The sequence below is a fragment of the Palaemon carinicauda genome, chromosome 27 (genome assembly GCF_036898095.1).
Source record: "Palaemon carinicauda isolate YSFRI2023 chromosome 27, ASM3689809v2, whole genome shotgun sequence".
NCBI classification, from domain to species: Eukaryota; Metazoa; Arthropoda; class Malacostraca; order Decapoda; family Palaemonidae; genus Palaemon; species Palaemon carinicauda.
This window is the reverse complement of record NC_090751.1, coordinates 69,175,147-69,198,388: the sequence shown is the minus strand read 5'-3', so window position 1 is coordinate 69,198,388 and position 23,242 is coordinate 69,175,147. Positions and strand designations below refer to the sequence as shown.

General features: G+C 41.5%; 1 protein-coding gene across 4 annotated transcripts in view; it reads left to right on the top strand.

Annotated features, from left to right (window-relative positions):
* The window catches only part of LOC137620754 (uncharacterized), a 389,997-nt gene that overhangs the window by 279,581 nt on the left and 87,174 nt on the right, over positions 1-23,242 (top strand). For all 4 annotated transcript variants that reach the window (XM_068351149.1, XM_068351147.1, XM_068351145.1 and 1 more), the window contains one exon: positions 4,259-4,582. In XM_068351149.1, coding sequence (XP_068207250.1) covers positions 4,259-4,582 — 324 coding nt within the window. The remainder of the gene's footprint in view (positions 1-4,258; positions 4,583-23,242) is intronic.

Genomic DNA, 23,242 nt, shown 5'->3' with positions numbered 1-23,242 from the left:
TAATTGCTGTTCCAGGTGTTGAGGTGCCAGTGATGGGAGATGAGAATGAGAGAGAGATTACAATAGAGGAAGTGAGGAGAGCACTAGATGAAACGAGAGTAGGAAAAGCATCTGGTATGGATGGTGTGAAAGCTGAGATGTTGAAGGAGGGGGGTGTGACTGTACTTGAATGGTTGGTGAGATTGTTTAATGTGTGTTTTGTGTTGTCAATGGTACCAGTAGATTGGGTCTGTGCATGTATTGTACCACTATATAAGGGTAAGGGAGATGTGCATGAGTGTTGTAATTCAAGAGGTATTAGTTTGTTGAGTGTAGTTGGAAAAGTGTATGGTAGAGTACTGATTAATAGGATTAAGGATAAAACAGAGAATGCAATCTTGGAAGTACAGGGTGGTTTTAGAAGAGGTAGGGGTTGTATGAATCAGATTTTTACAGTTAGGCAGATATGCGAGCAATATTTAGCAAAAGGTAAGGAGGTGTATGTTGCGTTTATGGATCTGGAGAAAGCATATGATAGAGTTGATAGGGAAGCAATGTGGAATGTGATGAGGTTATATGGAGTTGGTGGAAGGTTGTTGCAAGCAGTGAAAAGTTTCTACAAAGGTAGTAAAGCATGTGTTAGAATAGGAAATGAAGTGAGCGATTGGTTTCCGGTGAGAGTGGGGCTGAGACAGGGATGTATGATGTCGCCGTGGTTGTTTAACTTGTATGTTGATGGAGTGGTGAGAGAGGTGAATGCTCGAGTGCTTGGACGAGGATTAAAACTGGTAGGCGAGAATGATCATGAATGGGAGGTAAATCAGTTGTTGTTTGCGGATGATACTGTACTGGTAGCAGACACAGAAGAGAAGCTTGACCGACTAGTGACAGAATTTGGAAGGGTGTGTGAGAGAAGGAAGTTGAGAGTTAATGTGGGTAAGAGTAAGGTTATGAGATGTACGAGAAGGGAAGGTGGTGCAAGGTTGAATGTCATGTTGAATGGAGAGTTACTTGAGGAGGTGGATCAGTTTAAGTACTTGGGGTCTGTTGTTGCAGCAAATGGTGGAGTGGAAGCAGATGTACGTCAGAGAGTGAATGAAGGTTGCAAAGTGTTGGGCGCAGTTAAGGGAGTAGTAAAAAATAGAGGGTTGGGCATGAATGTAAAGAGAGTTCTATATGAGAAAGTGATTGTACCAACTGTGATGTATGGATCGGAGTTGTGGGGAATGAAAGTGATGGAGAGACAGAAATTGAATGTGTTTGAGATGAAGTGTCTGAGGAGTATGGCTGGTGTATCTCGAGTAGATAGGGTTAGGAACGAAGTGGTGAGGGTGAGAACGGGTGTAAGAAATGAGTTAGCGGCTAGAGTAGATATGAATGTGTTGAGGTGGTTTGGCCATGTTGAGAGAATGGAAAATGGCTGTCTGCTAAAGAAGGTGATGAATGCAAGAGTTGATGGGAGAAGTACAAGAGGAAGGCCAAGGTTTGGGTGGATGGATGGTGTGAAGAAAGCTCTGGGTGATAGGAGGATAGATGTGAGAGAGGCAAGAGAGCGTGCTAGAAATAGGAATGAATGGCGAGCGATTGTGACGCAGTTCCGGTAGGCCCTGCTGCTTCCTCCGGTGCCTTAGATGACCGCGGAGGTAGCAGCAGTAGGGGACTCAGCAGTATGAAGCTTCATCTATGGTGGAAATGTGGGAGGTTGGGCTGTGGCACCCTAGCAGTACCAGCTGAACTCGGCTGGGTCCCTGGTTAGGCTGGAGGAACGTAGAGAGTAGAGGTCCCCTTTTTTGTTTTGTTTCTTGTTGATGTCGGCTACCCCCCAAAATTGGGGGAAGTGCCTTTGGTATATGTATGATGTATGTATATATTTATATATATATATATATATATATATATATATATATATATATATATATATATATATATATATATATATATATATACATATATATATATATATATATATATATATATATATATATATATATATATATATATATATTATGTATATGTTGTTGTTGGAGTATTATAGCCAACTCTTGTTGTTGGCACGGGCCTTTCCCTTGGTCGGCCCGTAGATATTATTATGTATATATATGTGTATATATATATATATATATATATATATATATATATATATATATATATATATATATATATATATATATATATATATAAATATTATATATATATACATATATATTTATATATATATATATATGTATATATATACATATATATTTATATATATATATATATATATATATATATATATATATATATAAATATATATTTATATATATATAAATATATATATATATATATATATATATATATATATATATATATATATATATATATATATATATATATATATATATATATATATATATATATATATATAATTTATACATATTTACAGTATATAGCCTACATGCAATTTTCATCTTATAGCTAAACGAATAATATTATAAAAAATTTAAGGCAATATATTTAGCCTATAATAATTATGATTATTTTTTTAATTACATTGTTATGATAGGATTTTAAACTTAATTTACTGTATCTCAAAAAAAAAAATCTGTTGATCTACTGTACATTGTTAAAAAACCATAATTTTTATCGGAAATCTTTTTTAAAAGTATACTATTCTCAGCCCTATTTCAGTAAAATACAGTCAACCGTAATTTTTACCCTACTTTTTTATTATCTTTTATGGGTTGGTGACCGTAATTTTTACCCAACTATGTTATTATCTTTGACGGGTTGGTGACCCTATTATCACTCCTTTATGTCAATACTGTATATCTCTTTTCAAAACGGCTAATTCCTGTAGCATTTATTCCAGGAATTTTACCATATTATAATGCAAATTTTTAAGTGTATAGCTTTTTTAATAGTGAGAATTATTGCATAACATTTTGAATGTTACTGGTGTAGGTGTGTGGATGAGGACGATATTACTAGTTTATGAAGAAATTGCGTGGTCATTAATGATTATAGCCTTTATTCGATAAGCTTGAAATAAGTAGCGAATTGTTGATTTATATTTTTTAAAAGATAAGGATGTATTGCTTAGTATTTCATACTTACTTGCAAAGCCCCAGCTTCATATTTGAATTTTTTTTTTCCAAAATTATTCGGGTTTTCTATGATTAATCTTGATTTAAAATTATATATATTTTCAAATCAAGATGACAGCAATCACTATGCGTTAAGATATGTACATTCAGCTTTCTAGAATCAAAATCATGACATAACTACTTTAAATTATGCAGGAAGGTACTGCTTATCCTGAAATACTACTATCTGTAATCATACAGTGGCAGCGATTTTCTCAACTAAGACTGCGGCCTTAAAAATATTGCAATAAAATGGAACGCTCCATTTTTGGAATCCCCACACCCAAAATATTAAGAAAATGCCATAATATCAATTTAGGCAAGTCGATCTCACAAACCTTATTTTTTTTTAACATGAGGTTCCCCACTATCAGTTAAGAGGGTTACCTTATCCTTTGTTCGATGAATGGCATAGCCATTCCTGGGTTAAGAAAATGAGGAATTGTCAGTTGTACATTGCAGATTTGAGGGTTGTTTGTCATTTGTGTTCTCTGGTATATTATTCATACTTTTCCACGAATGATAAGTCTTTTGTACAGTATCTCCAAGTAAAAACTTCTGCAGTCATCACTGAACCTGGTTTTCTCCATGATTTGGTATTTTAACACAAAAAGTAATATGCCTATGAATTATAATGAGCAGATTTTCACTTAATATAACAGACTTGATCCCTTTGTACAATTGTGATTAATGGATAATTTCATTCCAAAAACTCGGTCCAAGTATCATTCCAATTTTCTTGATATTTTTTATAACAAATTTAAGTATGCTTTATTAGGAACAGGCTGCTCAGCCTTAATTACTAGCAAAATCAAGACATTATCAGTTGTCACCCAATAGGGACCACATGGTACTGCGAGGAATAGTTTTTTTCTGTTTTTCAAAATTCCTTTTTATCTATACAGGGGATTAAAGTAAGTTTTTGTGTTAGGTTCAATGTCATTAAAGGTCTGAACATAGGAAGTAAATGTATTCATAGTAAGATTTTATTTTTTATACTGTATTGCTATTTTGCTTGAAGAGTGTTACTCTAGAGTAAATGTATTCATAGTAAGATTTTATTTTTTATACTGTATTGCTATTTTGCTTGAAGAGTGTTACTCTTCTTATCATGGATATAAGAACCTTACTATAAAAATCTTTTATGATTTCAGATGTTTGCGGCAACAGTTTTTGATACCTTCGCTAACCTAAGTGTCGATGAACGACGAGTTCTATTTGGATTTCTTCACCATACCAAAGTTACAGCGATATGTGAAGTTCTTCAGCCAAAATATCAGCATATAGTGAATCTCTCCCATCTAAAAGAAAATGAGCTGAACTTTATTACCTTCACTCCCACAGCATTTAGAGAGAAGGAGACTACTCTAACAGCATTTCCACCTCACCTCACTTTAAAACTTGGAGCTGCATTAGGTTTAGTTTGTGCTCAGTATACTGAAATTAAACCCACTTTAATGATGAATCAACGTGATAAGGTAAATATCATTCAGTACTTTATCTAGGTAAAAATTCTCTCTCTCTCTCTCTCTCTCTCTCTCTCTCTCTCTCTCTCTCTCTCTCTCTCTCTCTCTCTCTCTCTCTCGGCACTTTTTAAAGGGTTTTTAAAGGTCGCTCATGAATGGCAGAGGCAAGGGACAGTGACATTGCCCTATCAATCAGGACAATGCCCTAGAGACTAACCATATATTATATGATCAGTGCCCAAGCCTCCTCTCCACCCAAGCTTGGACTAGGGAGGGTCAGGCAATGGCTGCTGATGACTCAGCAGATAGACCTATAGGCTCCCCCAAACCCCCCAACCTTAGCTCACAAGGATGGTAAGGTTGCAGACACTAATGGCACTAACAAGTCTGAGCGGGACTCGAACCCCCGACAGGCAAACACCAGGCAGAGACGTTACCAATCAGGCCACAGCAACCCATTGAAGTGAAAGAGTTTGCGTAATGCTTCCAACCTGGTAGGTTTAACCTTGCTGCTAAGACCAGCTCTGAGCATCCAGACTAGGACTGGACCACTATTAACTCTTTTACATTTTCATATTTCTATTTTTCTCTCAAGCTTTCTATCCAAACTCTCAACTTTCAATCTCTCCTGGTTGAAAAATGAAAAAAAATAGATATTTAGATATGACGGCTATTTATAACTAGCCTATACACATATAGTCATTAAGGAGCTGACAGCTACCTCATGCGTCAGAGCAGAGGCTTTGGAATCTCTATAAACAACGCTAGGAACTTGTTCACAGGTTTTGGGTGACTGGGACAGAGGAATCCTAAAGTGACAGGGAACGCAAGAATGGAATAGTGCTTTTAGTGCCCCACAAAGCACATTCCTAACGTTTGATTCCTGATCACTTCCTGTGACCGACCCCTAGCAAAATAGGCTCAATTGCTCATGTGCTTTTTTGTGTCTTGTTGGAGTCCTGGCCAACTAAAAAACCCAGTTGCTGCTTCTTGGTAATAGAGTAAAACATTGCAGCAACGGACACTGTTACTACGGACTTTTGATATACTGTACTAAATTCTGATAACTACAGCAGCATTCTGTTGGCAAAGGTCACCATAAGAAGTAAATAGTTCTTAGATCTTTGTTTATTTATTATTTATATAAAAGTAATGAAATAATTTTTATCATTCATAATTGGTATATCTTCATTATAAATAGTATCCTAAAAAGATAACTCTATGTATATGAAATATACTTTTTCCTATGCGAGGCCATCTCCAAACATGTAAACCCAATCAGCTGATCTAAAGCAACTACTCTCGACTACATGCCAAGATAAATTACAAGTAGTATTCTTAACAGCGTATATGTAAAGATGATGCTATTACAAATGTTGTTTTGCTTACTGTAGTTTTACAAATTAAAAAAAAAAGCTGTCTCCATATCATGTTTCCCCTACATATGACGCCAAGAAAGGAAAACAACGAACGAATGAACAAATGCACTTACACATCCAATTGATAACTAATGACACTAATAGCTTTTAGTGAACCATGGTAAGCTATAACATGCAGCATTGACATCTGTATAATATTTATTATAAGATGCTTTGAATAAGTTGGAAAAGTTCCCTTAGAGCTGAGCTGATTACATGTAAACATTATAAGCTGATTCAAGCTACTGCTATCAAGGATATGTACATATATAAATAAATATTCTTAATATAATTTCCAAACTTATTCAAACTATTATATAATCAATAACAAAGGTTTCATACAGTTTACTAAAAACTATAAGTATTGTTAGTTATCACTTGAATGTATAAATTTGTTCGTTCATTTGTTTATTCATTTGTTTGTTCATTGTGATGAAATGTAAACAGACACTATGGCTTCCCTTCTGGGCATTGTATGGAGGGAAGATGGGATGTAGAATCGGATTTATTTAGTTCATTTTGAATGTCTAAGCATACATTAGGTAAATTGAAATATTAATAACATATTTACATATCCAAAACCTAAATTGTATGCTCACACAGATGGTTTCATGATTTAGCAGTCTTTTTATACCACAGAAGTTAAACTTAGTCTTCCTTTTTTAAGTTGACCAATCAAGAGATTGTTTTATGGTTAGATATATGCAATATTCATACTGTATTTATTTACTTATTCATTTACTGCTCTTGTATACATTATTAAATGATTTTCTTTGACTTAGATATAATTAAAGCAGTAGCAGTAGTTCCCAAATTACTAAGTAGGGTTTTCTGGCACTATAATTCAGTTTGTTTTAATATGGCCCATGATTAAGTATATTACTTTATTTTCGTGATTGTCATGAATATGAGGTAAATTAGTTGTTTGCGGATGATACTGTACTGGAAGAGAAGCTTGGCCGATTAGTGACAGAATTTGGAAGGGTATGTGAGAGAAGGAAGGTGAGGGTTAATGTGTGTAAGAGTAAGGTTATGAAATGTACGAGAAGGGAAGGTGGTGCGGGGTTAAATGTCATGTTGAATGGAGACTTACTTGAGGAGGTGGATCAGTTTAAGTACTAGGGGTCTGTTGTTGCAGCAAATGGTGGAGTGGAATCAGATATGTGTCAGAGTGAATGAATGATGCAAAGTGTTGGGGCCAGTGAAGGGAGTGGTAAAGAATAGAGGGTTGGGCATGAATGTAAAGAGAGTTCTGTATGAGAAAGTGATTGTACCAACTGTCATGTATGGATCGGAGTTGTGTTGTATGAAAGCGACGGAGACACAGAATTTGAATGTGTTTGAGATGAAGTGTCTGAGGAGTGTGGCTGATGTATCTTGAGTAGATAGGATTAGGAACGAAGTAGTGAGGGTGAGAATGGGTGTAGGAAATGAGTTAGCAGCTAGAGTGGATTTGAATGTGTTGAGGTGGTTTGGCCATGTTGAGAGAATGGAAAATGGCTGTCTGCTTAAGAAGGTGATGAATGTAAGAGTTGATGGGAGAAGTACAAGAGGAAGGCCAAGGTTTGGGTGGATGGATGTAGTGAAGAAAGCTCTGGGTGATAGGAGGATAGATGTGAGAGAGGCAAGAGAGCATGCTAGAAATAGGAATGACTGGCAAACGATTGTGACGCAGTTCCGGTAGGCCATGCTGCTTCCTTTGGTCGCCTTGGATGACCACGGAGGTAGCAGCAGTAAGGGATTCAGCGTTATGAAACTTCATCTATGGTGGATAATGGGGGAGGGGGGGCTGTGGCACCCTAGCAGTACCAGCTGAACTCGGTTGAGTCCCTTGTCAGGCTGGGAGGAACGTAGAGAGGAAAGGTAGGGTGATATGGGTTGAAGTCATACAGCAAAATGAAAAATATTTGTAAAAAAAAATATTGCACTAATTGAAACCAGACTGGCACCAAATGATAGCATCACAATTTGGCTAACTGCTGCCCAAATGAAAAATCCCAACTTTGTGTAGTTAGAGATATGAGAGCATTTATGAACTTTTCCAAATTGTCCGCCTTCCTCCGTGTTGGGTCAAGCTGGACAGGGTAAGGGGTGAAAGCAGACAGGGGTAATGACCCCCATTTTTCAGACATGTATTTCAGTTACAAACTAGTTTGGAGCCTGTAAAGATACTATAGGGTCAAAGCAAACATTGTCAAGAATTATAGTTTTATTCAATAAACGGATTTTGAAGCAAAGCGAAAAATCTATTTTTGGGTGAGATAGCCATGTCTTCCTGATGGAAGGTTCCTTTAGGCAGCTTTCTAAGGGATATTTAGCTACAGTGATACTCCCAGAGAATTGACCATAGGTCTCAAGAATTCTAACTCCTGGCGCGAGTATCCTTAAGAAAATTCTTAAGGATATCGCATAATATCAGGCGACGTATTTCTTGATACAACACATGGCAATCTTCACCCAGAATAGAGTTTTCGCTCTGAGGGGGAAGACTGGCAAAAATGAAGGGGAGCCGTCATCAAGGTTACCCGGCGGATCCCCTTGCTGTACTACTACAGAGCCACTCATGGCAACTCATTCCTTGTTGCAATTAAGCATGGATGGCTACAGATAGAGTAGATTCAGGTGGGGATTTGTTACATATGTATACTCCTTTTCTAGAAAAGGAGGGCGGGTCCATCAGGACGACATGGCTATCTCACCCAAAAATAGATTTTTCGCTTTGCTTCAAAATGCGTTTTTTGGGCTCAGCCATGTCGTCCTGATGGAAGTTTACCAGAGAATTACTTGAAAGTACTATATCTGTGGGTTTGTATAAGTACCTTTACCTTGAATCAGCTTCTATATGGTCACCAAACCACATAAATATATGACGCTACCGTTATTCCCTGCAGGGAAACTGTCAACATTGACTAATAGAAGTGAGAAGGTTTTGTATAAGTAAGAACAAAATGGAATTAACTTACCACAAGCATGTTCACACATAGAAGCAATTCCAAGTGTCTTATTTTAGGAAATAATTAAAGGACTCTGGCTAGTGTCATTCAGCTACTTGGGGGGCGAATAAGACGCAAATACATTTTTAGTATTTATTTGTATAGACCAAAATAAATACAACAATGAATGTATTAAAACAGGATCAATTGCTACATAACCAACATTCTTAAAAGTACATATATATTTATCACCTGTAAGGTAAAAAAAAATATGTTAAACAGGGCCACTCAAGATATTGCAAAATTATTAAGATAATTTCACTTTAGATGTTGGATAAGTCCACACAGTGAGTACGAATGTAAACACGGTACTGGTGTTATTGGTTAGATTCTACACCTATAAAGAACAGTCCAAATGGCACCAGGGTGACCCTTGATAAAAGGTATTACACTTAAAGGTGTTAACACCTTTTCACCCATTCACTGTAAAGTCCCAAACGGTTCACTGTTCATCGCAGCACTAGACGACAGGTTTTATAACACTACCTGCCGCCACCACAAAGTGTTTGATTTTATGCACTTGCTTCACATAATGTTTATAAAAGACTCTTGAGGATTTCCAACTTGTATATGAGCGGAGTCTATCAAAGCCATATGCTGAAAGAAGTTCAGCGAGGAAGCAATTTTTCTCGGATCATGACCTGCGGGTGTACTGTCAGGATCCGCTCTGCGAATAAAGTAGGTGAGCTTCGCCCTCAGATGTTTCAGGAATAAGTTTGATCCTTAGGTTTCGCCTATGAAGAGCTGTCCTTTCTTGAAGTCTGAAGTTCTTCGAAGATAGACCTTTAGACACTACTGGACATAGAGAGACATCTTCCTTCAGAGGGCAGATTCTCCAAGGACCCCACCTTTTGGTGGGTAGCTCGTTTTTGGCGAGAAATGTAGGATCGGGAAAAAGATTCAGTTCCCCCTCTTCTGTGAACTGAATATGGCCCTCGTCTCTTGATAGGGCTACTATTTCACTAACTCTAGCCCCTGAGGCTATAGCAAACAAAAATATCACTTTTTGTGTTAGATATTTTAGGGAGCAATCTTCATTGTTCAAGTTCGAAGCATAGTGCAAGACTTTGTCCAAAGACCATGAAATGGGCTTTGGAAGGGCTGCTGGTTTAAGGGGACCGTCCGCTATGTCCGCCATTTTTTTTTCTAATGATCCAAATTACACAATTTCTTTATATGTTATAGACATATATAATACCTTCATCATATAAAAATTTCAAGTCATTTGATAAAATATTTTTGGATTTATTAGCAAAAATCATGATTTAAAAAAAAAATTTAGGTACATTTTTCCCCACTACTATAATATCAATTGTATTGAAACTTATACCATAAAAACTACTCTATCAACCGAACAATTCTGTCAGACAGAATTTTGATTTTCCTTTTTATTTTTTTTAATGAATTTTTATTTATTTTCCTCGTCTAGACGGAAAATAATCGTGAAAAAAAAATATAAAAAGAAAATCAAAATTTTGTCTGACAGAATTGTGGGAATTTCATTCTTCTTTTCAATGATATCTTTCTCTCTAATATCGAACAACAAATAAGTGAGAAAAATGTACCTAAGTGTGAATAAGTATGTTTTTGAGTTATGAGCTCCCAAAGATTTGCAACAAATTTTTGCTTCTTTTCTTAAAGAAATCCAGATAATATTATTATGATAACTTTTGTTTATTCTTACATAAATGCACCCTAAACGAGGTATTTGAACCCTCAGTTTACTATTCCTATGTTATGAGTTGCCAGCGATCTCTTATTGTTGCCAGTGTTTTAGTTAGCAGGTTTCAGCTTTTACTCTTATTCATGTTTCCCTCTTTCATGGTTTTTTTTTTTTTTTGTTCTCCACTTACTTATTGTTCTTTCTATTGCCTTATGTAACATTGGCATTGCTATAAAGTTCCAGAAGACGTTGTGAAAGCACAATCTACATACGAACTTCAAGTAAATAAACACATGCATTATAATTTCTATATGTCTTTGGAAACTTTGCTGATGTTCTCATAGCTGGTAGTTTTCATTTAGCTACCCTCTACCAATGCCTTTCATTTCTGCCAGAAGTACGATATATCGAAACATAAGAGTAAGAGAGAGAGAGAGAGAGAGAGAGAGAGAGAGAGAGAGAGAGAGAGAGAGAGAGAGAGAGAGAGAGAGATCATGAATTTAATTTTGGAGTGATAGCATTTGGTTGATATACTGTAGATGGCAGTTCAAATTGAGAGAGAGAGAGAGAGAGAGAGAGAGAGAGAGAGAGAGAGAGAGAGAGAGAGAGAGAGAGAGAGACAGACAGACAGACAGAGAGAGAGATCAACCATTATTTGATTCTAAGAGAGTTGAACATTGATATTATAGAATTTGTATAAATGGCAGCTTTGAATAATTTGAGAGAGAGAGAGAGAGAGAGAGAGAGAGAGAGAGAGAGAGAGAGAGAGATGCAAAAATAAACATACCTGTGATTCTGTCAAACTCAGTCATGCAGACGACAGTAAGTATGACGTCATAATTTAAAGACCGCTATATCATTATAGTTTGGAAAAATGATAGACTATTTTTTCTTTTTATTACCTTAGGTAACATTGCGATTGCTATAAAGTTCCCGAGGTTGTTATGAAAGCACAATCTACATGCGAACTTCAAGAGAGAGAGAGAGAGAGAATTATAGTATTTGTATAAATGGCAGTTTTATATAATTCGAGAGAGAGAGAGAGAGAGAGAGAGAGAGAGAGAGAGAGAGAGAGAGAGAGAGAGAGAGAGAGAGAGAGACTACGATTCTCTCAAACTCAGTCAGATAGACGACGCAGTTAGGATGACGTCATCATTTAAAGACCGCTATATCTTCATTGTTTGGAAAAATGATTGACTATTTGTTCTTTTTATGACCTTAGGTAACATTGGCCTTGCTATAAAGTTCCCGAGGACGTTGTGAAAACAATCTACATACGAAGTTCAAGTAAACAAACGCATGCATTATAACTTCTGTAAGTGTTTGGAAACTTTGGCTTCTGTTCTCTGAGTAGAATTCGTTCAACTACGTTTTACCAATGCCTCCCATTTCTGCCAGACGTACGATAGTTCAAAACATTAAGTGAAAAATCGCTATAGATATGCAAAAATAACACACAAAGACGATTTTTTCAAACTCAGTCATGCAGACGACACAGTAAGGATGACGTCATCATTTAAAGACCGCTATATCTTCGTTATTTGTAAAAATAATTGGCTGAAACTTCTGGGGAGCATGTACGATATGTTTATGCATACATAGAAGCAATAAAACGATTTTCGATTTCTGAAAGTTGTAATGTCAAAACCCCATGGCGGACGGCCCCCTTAAGTCTAGCGCATGCCTTCGGAATCTTGTTGAAGATTTCGTTTGACAGGTCCACCTGGAAGGCATATAGAAGAGGTCTGGTCAAAGCTGACTTACACGTAGTTATCGTGGTGGAAGCCAAGCCTTGTTCATGAAGGTGGATGAAGAAGGACAGGCAGAAGTCTATCGAGATTTCTGTTGGCTCTTTTTCTTTAACAAAAGAGACCCACTTCTTCCAAGACGATTCATATTGTCCTCTGGTTGATTTTGACTTGTATTCTTCTATAAAGTCGATGCTGTCTTTCGAGATCCCAAACCTTTTCTTGACTGCTAAGGCGAGAAAATCATGAGCTGAAGGTTTTGGGTTCTCAGTGATGAAGCGTAGACAGTCGACTTCTGAACCAGTTGGGACAGAACTGGATTCGGTAGAGGGACCAGCCTCAGCCTCAGTTCTATCACCAGAGGGGACCAATTGCTCTTGGGCCACTTGGTGGCCACCACTGCTGCTGTCCCCTTGAAGGATCTCAGCTTGTTGAGGACCTTAGCTTGTTGAGGACCTTCAGCAGGAGATTTGTTAGCGGGAACAGATAGATATGAGTCCATCTGCTCCAATCAAGAATCATGGCGTCCATCGCTTCTGCCCGAGGGTCCTCGTATGGGACTACGTATCGAGGTAGTTTCTTGTTGTCGCTCGTTGCGAAGAGGTCGATCTGCAGTTCTGGGACTTTTTCCAAGATGAAGGAGAATGAGTCTGCATCTATGGAACATTCTGACTCTATCGGCTTTCGCCTGGATAGAGCGTCCGCCGTCACATTGCGGAACCCTTGTAGGTGAACTGCTGATAAGTGCCATCTTTTCTTTCTTGCCAAGCGAAAGATGGCCAACATCACGTGGTTGATGTAGGGCGATCTCGAGCCTTGTCGGTTCAGACATCTCACTATCACTTCGCTGTCCAAGACCAGCTTGATGTGGGCTGATCTGTGAGGGGATAGCTTCTTCAATGTCAGGAGGACTGCCATGGCCTCCAGAATGTTGATGTGAAAGGTCTTGAACAGGGATGACCAGGTCCCTTGGGCTTTCCTTTGATCGGAATGACCTCCCCATCCTTTCGTTGAGGCATCCGTGTGGATGACTACAGATGGTTGAGGTGGTTGTAAGGGAATAGTCCTTGCTAGGCTCTTGACCTTCGACAACGGCCTCATAAGCGATCGCAGTAAGGTCGGTGTCGGTCTCTGTTGATCTCTTCGAGCGTTTGATGCGTATCTTCTCCAGACTCCTGACTCATCCTTTAGTTGTGCTCTTAGCACTGGGTCTGTTACTGCTGCAAACTGGAGAGAGCCCAGTACTCTCTCCTGTTGGCGTCTTGAAATCTTGTTGGATTTCAGTAGTCTCTTGACAGAACCCGCGATCTCTCTCCTCTTCTTTGGTGGAATGGAGAGGCGGTGTGACTGCAAGTTCCAATGGATTCCCAACCATTGAAACTCTTTGGCTGGAGAGAGGCGAGACTTCTTGTCCAGGAACTGGATCACCTTTGTGGCTGCCTGCAGACAAGCAGTCTTGGATGCTGCCCACACCAGCCAGTCGTCCAGGTATGCTGCTACCTGAACGCCTTCTAAGCGTAGCTGTTGTACGACTTGTGTCCGCAAGTTTCGTGAAAATCCTTGGGGCTATGTTTAGTCCAAAGGGCATGGCTCTGAAAACATACTTTGTCTTCTGTAGCTTGAATCCTAGGTAGGAGGAGAGGGGGCGGCTGACTGGAAGGTGCCAGTAAGCATCTGCCAGGTCTATTGAGACTGTACGCCCCTTTCGGTAACAGGGTCCTTATGTGTTGTAGGGTTAACATCCGGAACTTCTTGTTCTCGATGAACTTGTTGAGTGGAGACAAGTCTAGAATGACTCTGAGTTTGTCTGAGTCCTTCTTGGGAACACAAAACAGCCTTCCCTGGAATTTGATAGACTTTGCTTTCCTTATAACCTTTTTGTTCAAGAGTTCTAAGGTATATTCTTCCAATAAGCAGGTGGAATGTTGGAAGAATTGAGGAAATGAAGGTGGAGATCTGTTCCATTTCCATCCTAGTCCATTCTTGATTAGGCTGTGGGCCCAGGGATCGAAGGTCCAACGATCCTGAAAGTGGAGAAGTTTTCCTCCTACCTGGAGCATCTCATTGCTTGGATGATCTGGAGGGTTTGCCACTCTCAACACGTCCTCCTCTACCTCGTGAGGGGTTTCTTGAGGAGCCTCGTCTAGATCCTCTACCTTTTGGGCGAAAGGTAGTGGTGTGCCTCTCAAAACCTGGGTTAAAGGCTGGTGACTGGGCTACCAGTGGTTGAGGCACCACCTGGAAAGTGGTTTGCGGCTAAGCAACCATTTGGGGCACCGTGGTCATGGTTACCGTGGTCATGGTTACCGTGGGATGTTGCACAGGTCGAGAAGGCAGCCTTGGCTTCTTTGTCTTCCTCTTAGGTTGGGGACCAGCATCAGGGGAAGATTTTCTCCTGGCAGAGATGCCCCACTTTTGGAGAAGATTCCTATTCTCCGTGGCAGCTGTGGTGACTACCTTTTAGACTGCTTCCTTTGAGAAGAGGTCCTTGCCCCAGATACAGGAAGTGATCAACTTCCTGGGCTCGTGTTTGACCGTTGCATTGGCAAACACAAACTCTCTGCAGGCCCTCCTGGCCTTCACAAAAGCATACAAGTCCTTAACCAGAGTAGTCATGTGCATCTTGGCTAGGACTGTATTCATGTCTGGGGTGCTTGCAATGCCTGCACACATCTCCATGCAGTTCTGGAGGGACAGAGAGGCAGCTAGTCTCTCTTTTGTCTCCTGTCCTCTTCTCAGGAGAAAGTCTGACAGCTACAGGAGGTTCTCATTGAACTGCTGTCCTGCAATGTCAGCGTCAAGCTTCGATACCGAGAAGGTTAGGTGGACCTCGTTCCAATCCTTCTCGCCCGTGAGCAAGGCCAGAGACAATGGCCTACACTCCTCTAGCGTAGGACATGGTTTGCCTGCATCAACTGCCTTAAGCACACTGTGGAGAGCTTTTGATGAGAAGGGGAAAGCTCTGGATGAAGGAGCAAGGAAGGTAGGGTGCTTCTTGCTCAAAGCAGAAACTTTACAGTTAGTATAGCCTGCCTTCTTCAGGCTACTTGTCAAGAGAGCCTGTGCCTTGTCGTGGTAAAAAACCATGACTTCCTTGGGTTCCGTCTCTTCCTTAGTCGCCGGCTCACTCTTCAGCCGGATGAAGCATTCCGGGTAAGCTGAAAGGTTTGGCCAGAATTGAATGTTGTCAAATGGGATGGCGCCCATCTTCTCCGAGATGTAGAGTTTCCCAATCATCATGGACATGAATTCTGCATACCTCCAGGGATTGGTTTCAGAGCATGGTGGCAGGTCAGACACTTTGGGTCGCTTGTATGACCCACGAGAAGCAACTATGCGGCTTGCTTCCCTGAATTCCTTCCTCATATCTACATTATCCTTACGTAGAGTATCAACCAACTGCTGGATCTGGGCCATAATCACTTGGCCCAGTGGGTCTGGTCGAGGGGTTGGAGCCGAAGAAGTTGACGGCACAGGCTGAAATGCCGACACAGACAGAAGAGGGTCCTCCGCTTCTTTCGACTCGAGATCTTCTTCCTCTCCAGGTGGTTGGGCCACCTCTTCTTCAGGGTCCTCTTGAAGGAGACCCTTTTCGGTGTCCGAGGACACTTCTGACATCCTCTCCTGATGGATGTCCATGCCTTGTAGAGCCTCGTTGATGTCGGCCTCTATTGCAAGTTGTATGCAGGGAGGTCTGGGTTGACGGCATCAGCTGTTGCCTTAGGGAACAGCCGGCTTCTAATCATGTCACTGGGTAGGTACGGTCCCGGAGAGTTCTTTTGGAACCCTCGTACCCACTTCCGAAGCGTTTCCCTCGCAGTATCCCTCGACTCCGTCGTCTTGGGATCGCCGAAACCCTTGGTCATCAAGGCCAAGCAGACGTTGCAATTCCTGGGATCCCAATATCTCAGGGTTTCAGTTGCGATGGAGCAGGGGGCATGAGACCTGGACATGGTGTGGCCACAAAAGTTCTTACTCTTGTGGTTACAGTACATCACCTCACACTTCACCTTGGCCGCCTCCTGTAAGGAAAGAAAAAGGTAAAATGAGTATGGGGTAATTTATCACACTGATAAATTAAATTCATGCATTAAAATAGCATTTATTATTATCATTATAGCTTAGGATAGTAAGCTAGAAAGAAAATAGGAAAGATACATATCTGTGTCTTCAGTCCAGGCAATTGCTGTGACTTCCCTCAATATTAATATTTAAAATTGCCTTATTAGGGAAATCTAGGGTGGAAGAGCTCTGAATTCTAGAGCTGAAGTTAGTGTATACTAGCACTAACCCTCCCACAATTGGAATATTAATATTGTAGGGTAAAGATATTATGTTCTGATGACCTATGGTTCATCAGGATATTGAAGGAATACTTCACTTCAATATTATTTAGCGGTCTCAACAATGGACTGGAAAGGATTCACAGAATATGTTGGAAAACATACTACTGTATATTATATACTATAGTTTTCTAACTACAGTATGTTCTATACTGCAGAAATACTGGCTACTGTATAATCTTATACTGTACTATAGTTCTGCCGGCATGTTACCGTCTAGTCTAGTACCTGGCGGCACTAGCCGACAGAGAGAGAAAAAGCATGTAGAGAAGGGCTACTGTATTATTATAGTTTAATATAATAACTAGGGTTGTAGGGACTACTGTCTCTACTGCCTTCCAGAATGAGGATTCAAATGGAAGGGGGAGAATGTAAGTATTCTAGCTTCCATCCAGCCACAGTATCTGTTGCCGGCTGCTCTGCCGGTTCCAGGGTGTGGATGGCAGTCCAAGATAGGACTGAAGAATACTCAAAGGGTCTCTCACTGGCAGCCGTCATGACCGGTACAACCTTTCCCGGAGCCTTGCTTCCGTTAGGGGGAAGGTCGAAGCGGCAATCAAGCCGCATTTGTAGGAGCCCGGCCGGCATCGCAGTCCCACTATCAGCCACAAACACAGAAACATAGTTTCTATACCAGCGCCGTCTTGGGCGGTAGATGAATAACGATTCCTCAGCCTAAGACCTTGCCGGATACAAGACATGTCTTCTAGACCACAAGGGAGAAGGTGGCGGCAATTGTACTACCACTTTCGGTTGTGGGCTAGGGAAGCCGGGCTTCCTATGCCTTCAACTGTAAACCGGCAGGGGAATGACTAGTCCCCCGTCAGTTGAGTTGCTGACAACAAGACTGAATACTCTGAGTTACTGTCGTAATTCAAAGTCAGGATACTCACCGGCAAAGAGGGAAGACAGAAACACAATCCCAGTCAAGCCGGAGTACACTACTCTATGGCAAGACCAAGATAGGGTTGTCGCCTAATGGCGGCACTCAGAGGGAAGGAAGGGTTTACCCTTAAATCTCTAAAAGAGACGAGTATCGAATTATGTTAGCAATTATAGGAGATGTGCTATCTCCGACTGAATTGATAAAACGATACAAGAGGGTAAACGGGGATAACGTTACTAAAGTATACTAAAACGCATTAGGGTAGCCTAACTCAAGTTGGGATCTCGGCTACGCTACGTCACCGAGACCCTATCGTATTTTGTAGTAGTATGGGAAGGGGATCCACCGGGTAACCTTGATGACGGCTCCCCTTCATTTTCGCCACTTGTCCCTCTCAGAGCGAAAACTCTATTCGGGGTGAAGATTGCCATGTGTCGTATTAAGAAATACGTTCCCTGATATTATGCGATGTCCTTAAGAATTTTCTTAAGGATATTCGAGCCAGGAGTTAGAATTCTGGAGACCTATGGTCAATTCTCTGTGAGTATCACTGTAGCTAAATATCCCTTAGAAAGCTGCCTAAAGGAACCTTCCATCAGGACGATATGGCTGAGCCCAAAAATTGATTTGTACAAAAAATACAAATACGATTAAAGCCTTGGAAATTTAAGTCATAGCATCAATGACTTATTTACCTTATTTGCCTATAATTTACAAGAAATTTAATAGGCTATTAGCCTACATTTCAATTATATAAAAATGGAAAAATAAAAATAAATTTATGGATAAAAATGGAAAAATAAAAATGAATTTATGGATAAAAGGGATTATAAAAGTTTAACACAATAAACATGAAACCATAGCTAATCAAAAACTGCACCCAGTCTTGACCCGGTAGTAGAAGGCCTTATCCAAATTGGTGCGGTCAAGCTGGAGGAGTCTCTTAGCAACGTAAGTTCGAGGCATCTTGCTGAAGTAGGGTCGAAAAATCTAGAAGAAAAAGATGCTATTAGAACTTGTAAAGTAAGTAGGAAAACAATTATTGATGATATTTCTTGACACTTAAGTTTTTGGTGCGAGGCCGAATGCTCCCCCCGCCAGTCCTTACGACCCCACCCCGAAAATATAAATTTTTAAAATGTTCACTGACATTATAAAACTTATTTGTTCTGACGTAGATACAAACCCTCCGCTATTTATAGGGGTATTCTTTCGGCGCAGCTGAAAGACGAGCCATGATAATTTTAGTGAGGGATAACTACCCCATCCGCTAGTTAGCGGGTGGGGGGTGGGGTAGACTGGCTACCCCACTCACTCGCACCTCTCGGCGGAGTAACCACTTTACCTTATAGCTCGGTAGAGGATGGACATGCTGCCCTTCTCTCCTGCAAAGACTTGCCTCTATTGTTTTTCTGTTTTATTTTTTGTTTTTTGTGTGTTTTCATTTATCTTACACATATGTGTGTATATATGTATAAATGGAAATATACGTGGTTAGATACTTGTAACTTTGCTTTTGACAAAGTATCCGACTGCCTCAGCCGTAAGGGAGTTGTCATTACCGCCTTCCCTGCGACTGTTGATCGGCAGGTTCTTAACACTGCCATGTGTTTGTTTCATTAAGGTGACTTATTCCCCAAATTCCCCCAATAGTGTATTGTGTGCATCGGAACATGAATTGTAATTGATCACAACTTCCTTTTTTCACAGGTAGCAGTGACGTAGAACACAAGGCCGAGTGCTACGGCCGCCCTGTTCGTTATCCTGCGCTTCATGTGGTAACTCGTGAGCTGCCCTCGTTACAAGGTAGCATTCGCTGTTAACCTTCAACTTGATGTTCCTCCTCCGAGGGGAACTTCTCTCTCTCTCTCTCTCTCTCTCTCTCTCTCTCTCTCTCTCTCTCTCTCTCTCTCGCGCGAGAGAGAGAGAGAGACTGGTTTTTTTATTACGCCTATGCTTTTTTCCCATAGAGCTGGGAGAAAGCTTTACTTAGGCTATGTCCTCCTTCGGGAGGACTTCTCTCTCGTTCGCGAGAGAGAGTTTCTTACGCCTACGCTTTTTTCCCATAGAGCTGGGAGAAAGCTTGTTTTAGGCGATGTCCTCCTTCGGGAGGACTTCTCTCTCGTTCGCGAGAGAGTTTCTTACGCCTACGCTTTTTTCCCATAGAGCTGGGAGAAAGCTTGTTTTAGGCGATGTCCTTCTTCGGGAGGACTTCACTCTCGTACGCGCGCGAGAGATTATTAAGCCTACCTTTTTCCCATAGAGCTGGGAGAAAGCTTGTCTTAGGCGATCTCCTTCGGGAATACTTCCCTCTCGTTTGCGAGAAATAACTTGTAGGAGCTTGCTGATCCACCAGGGGCGGTGGCAGAGCTTTCTCCGAAGCAGGTTATCCCTTCAGGGGAACGAGTCTTTCGTCCTTGTGAGACCACCACCTCTGGGCATCGGCGGTCCCCCGTTACGCTCGTGGTTCTCCTTCAGGGGCGGAGTGAGAGTCTTATCTTAAGCGACATTCTCCTTCGGGAGAACAAACCTCTTATGCGGAGGTGTTATCTTGAACCTGCTGGTTCCCCTTGATCCTTCGGGGTCTCATTCGATCACCCTTTGGGCTGGCGTGACCGTTGAGCCTTCGGGCTCTCGTCATGTTGATCCTGCGGGTTCTCATGACATTAGGAGTCCTTCGGGACTCCTCTCGAAACCTTCGGGTTTCAGTTACGCTGAACCTTCGGGTTTCAGTTACGCTGAACCTTCGGGCTCTCGTAACGATGGTAACGTTGAGCCTTCGGGAACTTGTCCCTTCTATCACGCTGACCATTCGGGGTCTCGTGACAGAGGAACCTTGGTTCCTCGTTACGCTGATCCTTCGGGGTCTCGTAACATTAGTTATGCAGAACCCTTGGGCTCTCGTAACTTTAGTCACTTTGACACTTCGGTGTTTTGTGACAGGGAAACTTCGGTTTCTCGTTGCGCTGACCCTTCGGGGTCTCGTAACATTAGTTACGTTGAACCCTTGGGCTCTCGTAACTTTACTCACTCTGACACTTCGGTGTTTTGGGACAGTGAAACTTCGGTTTCTTGTTTCGCTGACCCTTCAGGGTCTCATAACATTAGTTATGCTGAACCCTTGGGCTCTCGTAACTTTAGTCACTCTAACACTCCGGTGTGTTGTGACAGGGAACTTCGGTTTCTCGTTACGCTGACCCTTCGGGGTCTCGTAACATTAGTTACGTTGAACCCTAGGGCTCTCGTAACTTTAGTCACTGACACTTCGGTGTTTTGTGATAGGGAAACTTCGGTTTCGTGTTACGCTGACCTTTCGGGGTCTCGTAACATTAGTTAAGTAGAACCTTTGGGTTCTCGTAACTTTAGTCACTCTGACACTTCAGTGTTTAGTGACGGGGAAACTTCAGTTTCTCGTTGCGCTGACCCTTCGGGGTCTCGCAACACAGGCTACATTAGGCCTATGGTCTCTCGTGCCCTTAATCATGCTGACCCATCGGGGTCTCACAACGCAGTTCACGCCGAACTTTTGGGTTCTCGTGATCATAGCCAGACTTATATGACAGAGCTTGGGGACTCTTGTTGTGTTGACCGTTTGCGCTCACAGAACACAGGCTATCGTGAACCTTCGGGTGAATGTAGTAGTGAGTACTCTCGCCACACTGAGAGCTCTCGCGCGCAAATTGGCGCACACGGACGATCGGGCGCGCAATACCGGTGTGGCGCGCACGACCAAATTGGCGCGCACGACCAATTTGGCGCGCACGACCGATTTGGCGCGCACGATCGATGTGGCGCGCACGACTGGATTACCGTGCACGACCAAATTGGCGCGCGCATCCAATTTGGTGCGCATGACCAAATTGGCGCTCACGACCTATGGGGCGCGCACAACCAAATTGGCGCGCACGGCCGATCTGGCGTGTGTGACCAAGTTGTTATCTTGAACCTGCTTGTTCTCCTTGATCCTTCGGTGTCTCGTTCGATCACCCTTTGGGCTGGCGTGACCATTGAGCCTTCGGGCTCTCGTCATGTTGATCCTGCGGGTTCTCATGACCAACTTGGCGCGCGCGAGCACCTGGGCGTACGCAATCAGTTGAAGTGCGTGAACAGAGTTTTTTAAACTCTAGTTGCGCGAAGTGTTCACGATTGCACAAGAGTTTAATTCTCATGACAAAGTTTTCGAACTCTCGTCCCGGGAATTGTTCGCGCGCGCCCATCGTCATCAAGAGTTTTACGCTGATGACAGAGGAATGCCTGCTGCCTAAGGGTTTACCCATCTCTATAGGTACCTATGACACAGTTCCCTTGGGTCCTGGTCACGTAACACGATTCCTGAAAATTCCATCAGGAATCAGCCACATAGTTCCTGCGGGTTCTCGGCACAACATTCCTTAAGGTCGTGAGAAAGGAATTCACAAATAGATTCTGAACCCCTAGGTTCTCATCCGAATCTCTCGGTTTCCACGATCCAGAGTTTTCTGAAAACTCTATGGTCAACCTCCCCCCCCCCTACGGGATGGGTCTTACAAAGGTGTGACTTGATACGTCTCTCTACACTCCCAGCTGATTACAATATCATCTGGTCTGGTTTCGCCAGCACCAATCCTTTCGTTTTTGAACGAACCACTGTCATCTCTCCTCCACCTTCCCACTTCGAGTGGTTTGGTTAGCAGACGGAAATGAGCGAGGAATAAAAAAAAAAAAAAGAATTCTTTACATTCCAGTTCATTTCCCCTGGCAGGCCTTGCCTGATTTAGACGGCAGTTTTCTCACTAGTGAGAAAGCGTTCGATGGCAACCCTTTCGGGTAAGCGGTCGATGGCAATTATGTATGACATTCTTGAAGCAAACTCCCACATACGAGACTTCACCCTTTTCGGGAGACTCATTCCTGAGAAGTTTTTACAGAACTTCAACGAGTGTTGTTAAAACTTCATGAAGGCCGTCCCGGAGCATGTGCTCTAGCCAAGACAAAACTGCGAGGTTATTGTCTTAAACTCAGTTCTACCGTTTGATGGAGGCATCCTCCCCCGTCATTGTACCGTGGGTATAACGACTTGCGTTTTACTCGATAGGCTTCCGAGACTTTTTATTCTATTCTTACAGGGTTATTTTGAACAATTAGTCCCGAAGGAACGTTGTTAGCCGACGTTAAAAGAACGATAGCATCAGTGTGGGCAATTTTTCATTACTTTTACGAACGTTTCAAACTCCGCCCACAGGTAACCAGACATCCGTTTCTGTGTAATGAACACTGGCTAGTCCCTCACATAAAGAAGAGGGGTAAACCAAAGGTGAAATGATTGCCTCTATAACTGTATATTTTTGTTTGAGAACATGTTCGCTCTCATTCAAGAAAATATTACAGTTAGTCAACGATCAAAATTCCTTCGGCAATAATGTTGCGATTCGTCGCACATACATTATTCCTTCAACCAGATTCGTTGCAAACGTTTCCTGGAGGCAGAGAATACGCATGCGCTAGCGCAAATGGACAAGTACATGCAGTATATGTGTGCAAGCGATTTTTCTGCCAATAAGGGTTATATACATCTTGATATTAGAACTCCGTTCTATTAAGTTGTATATTTATATCCCTTACTGAAACCAGGTTATTCAGTA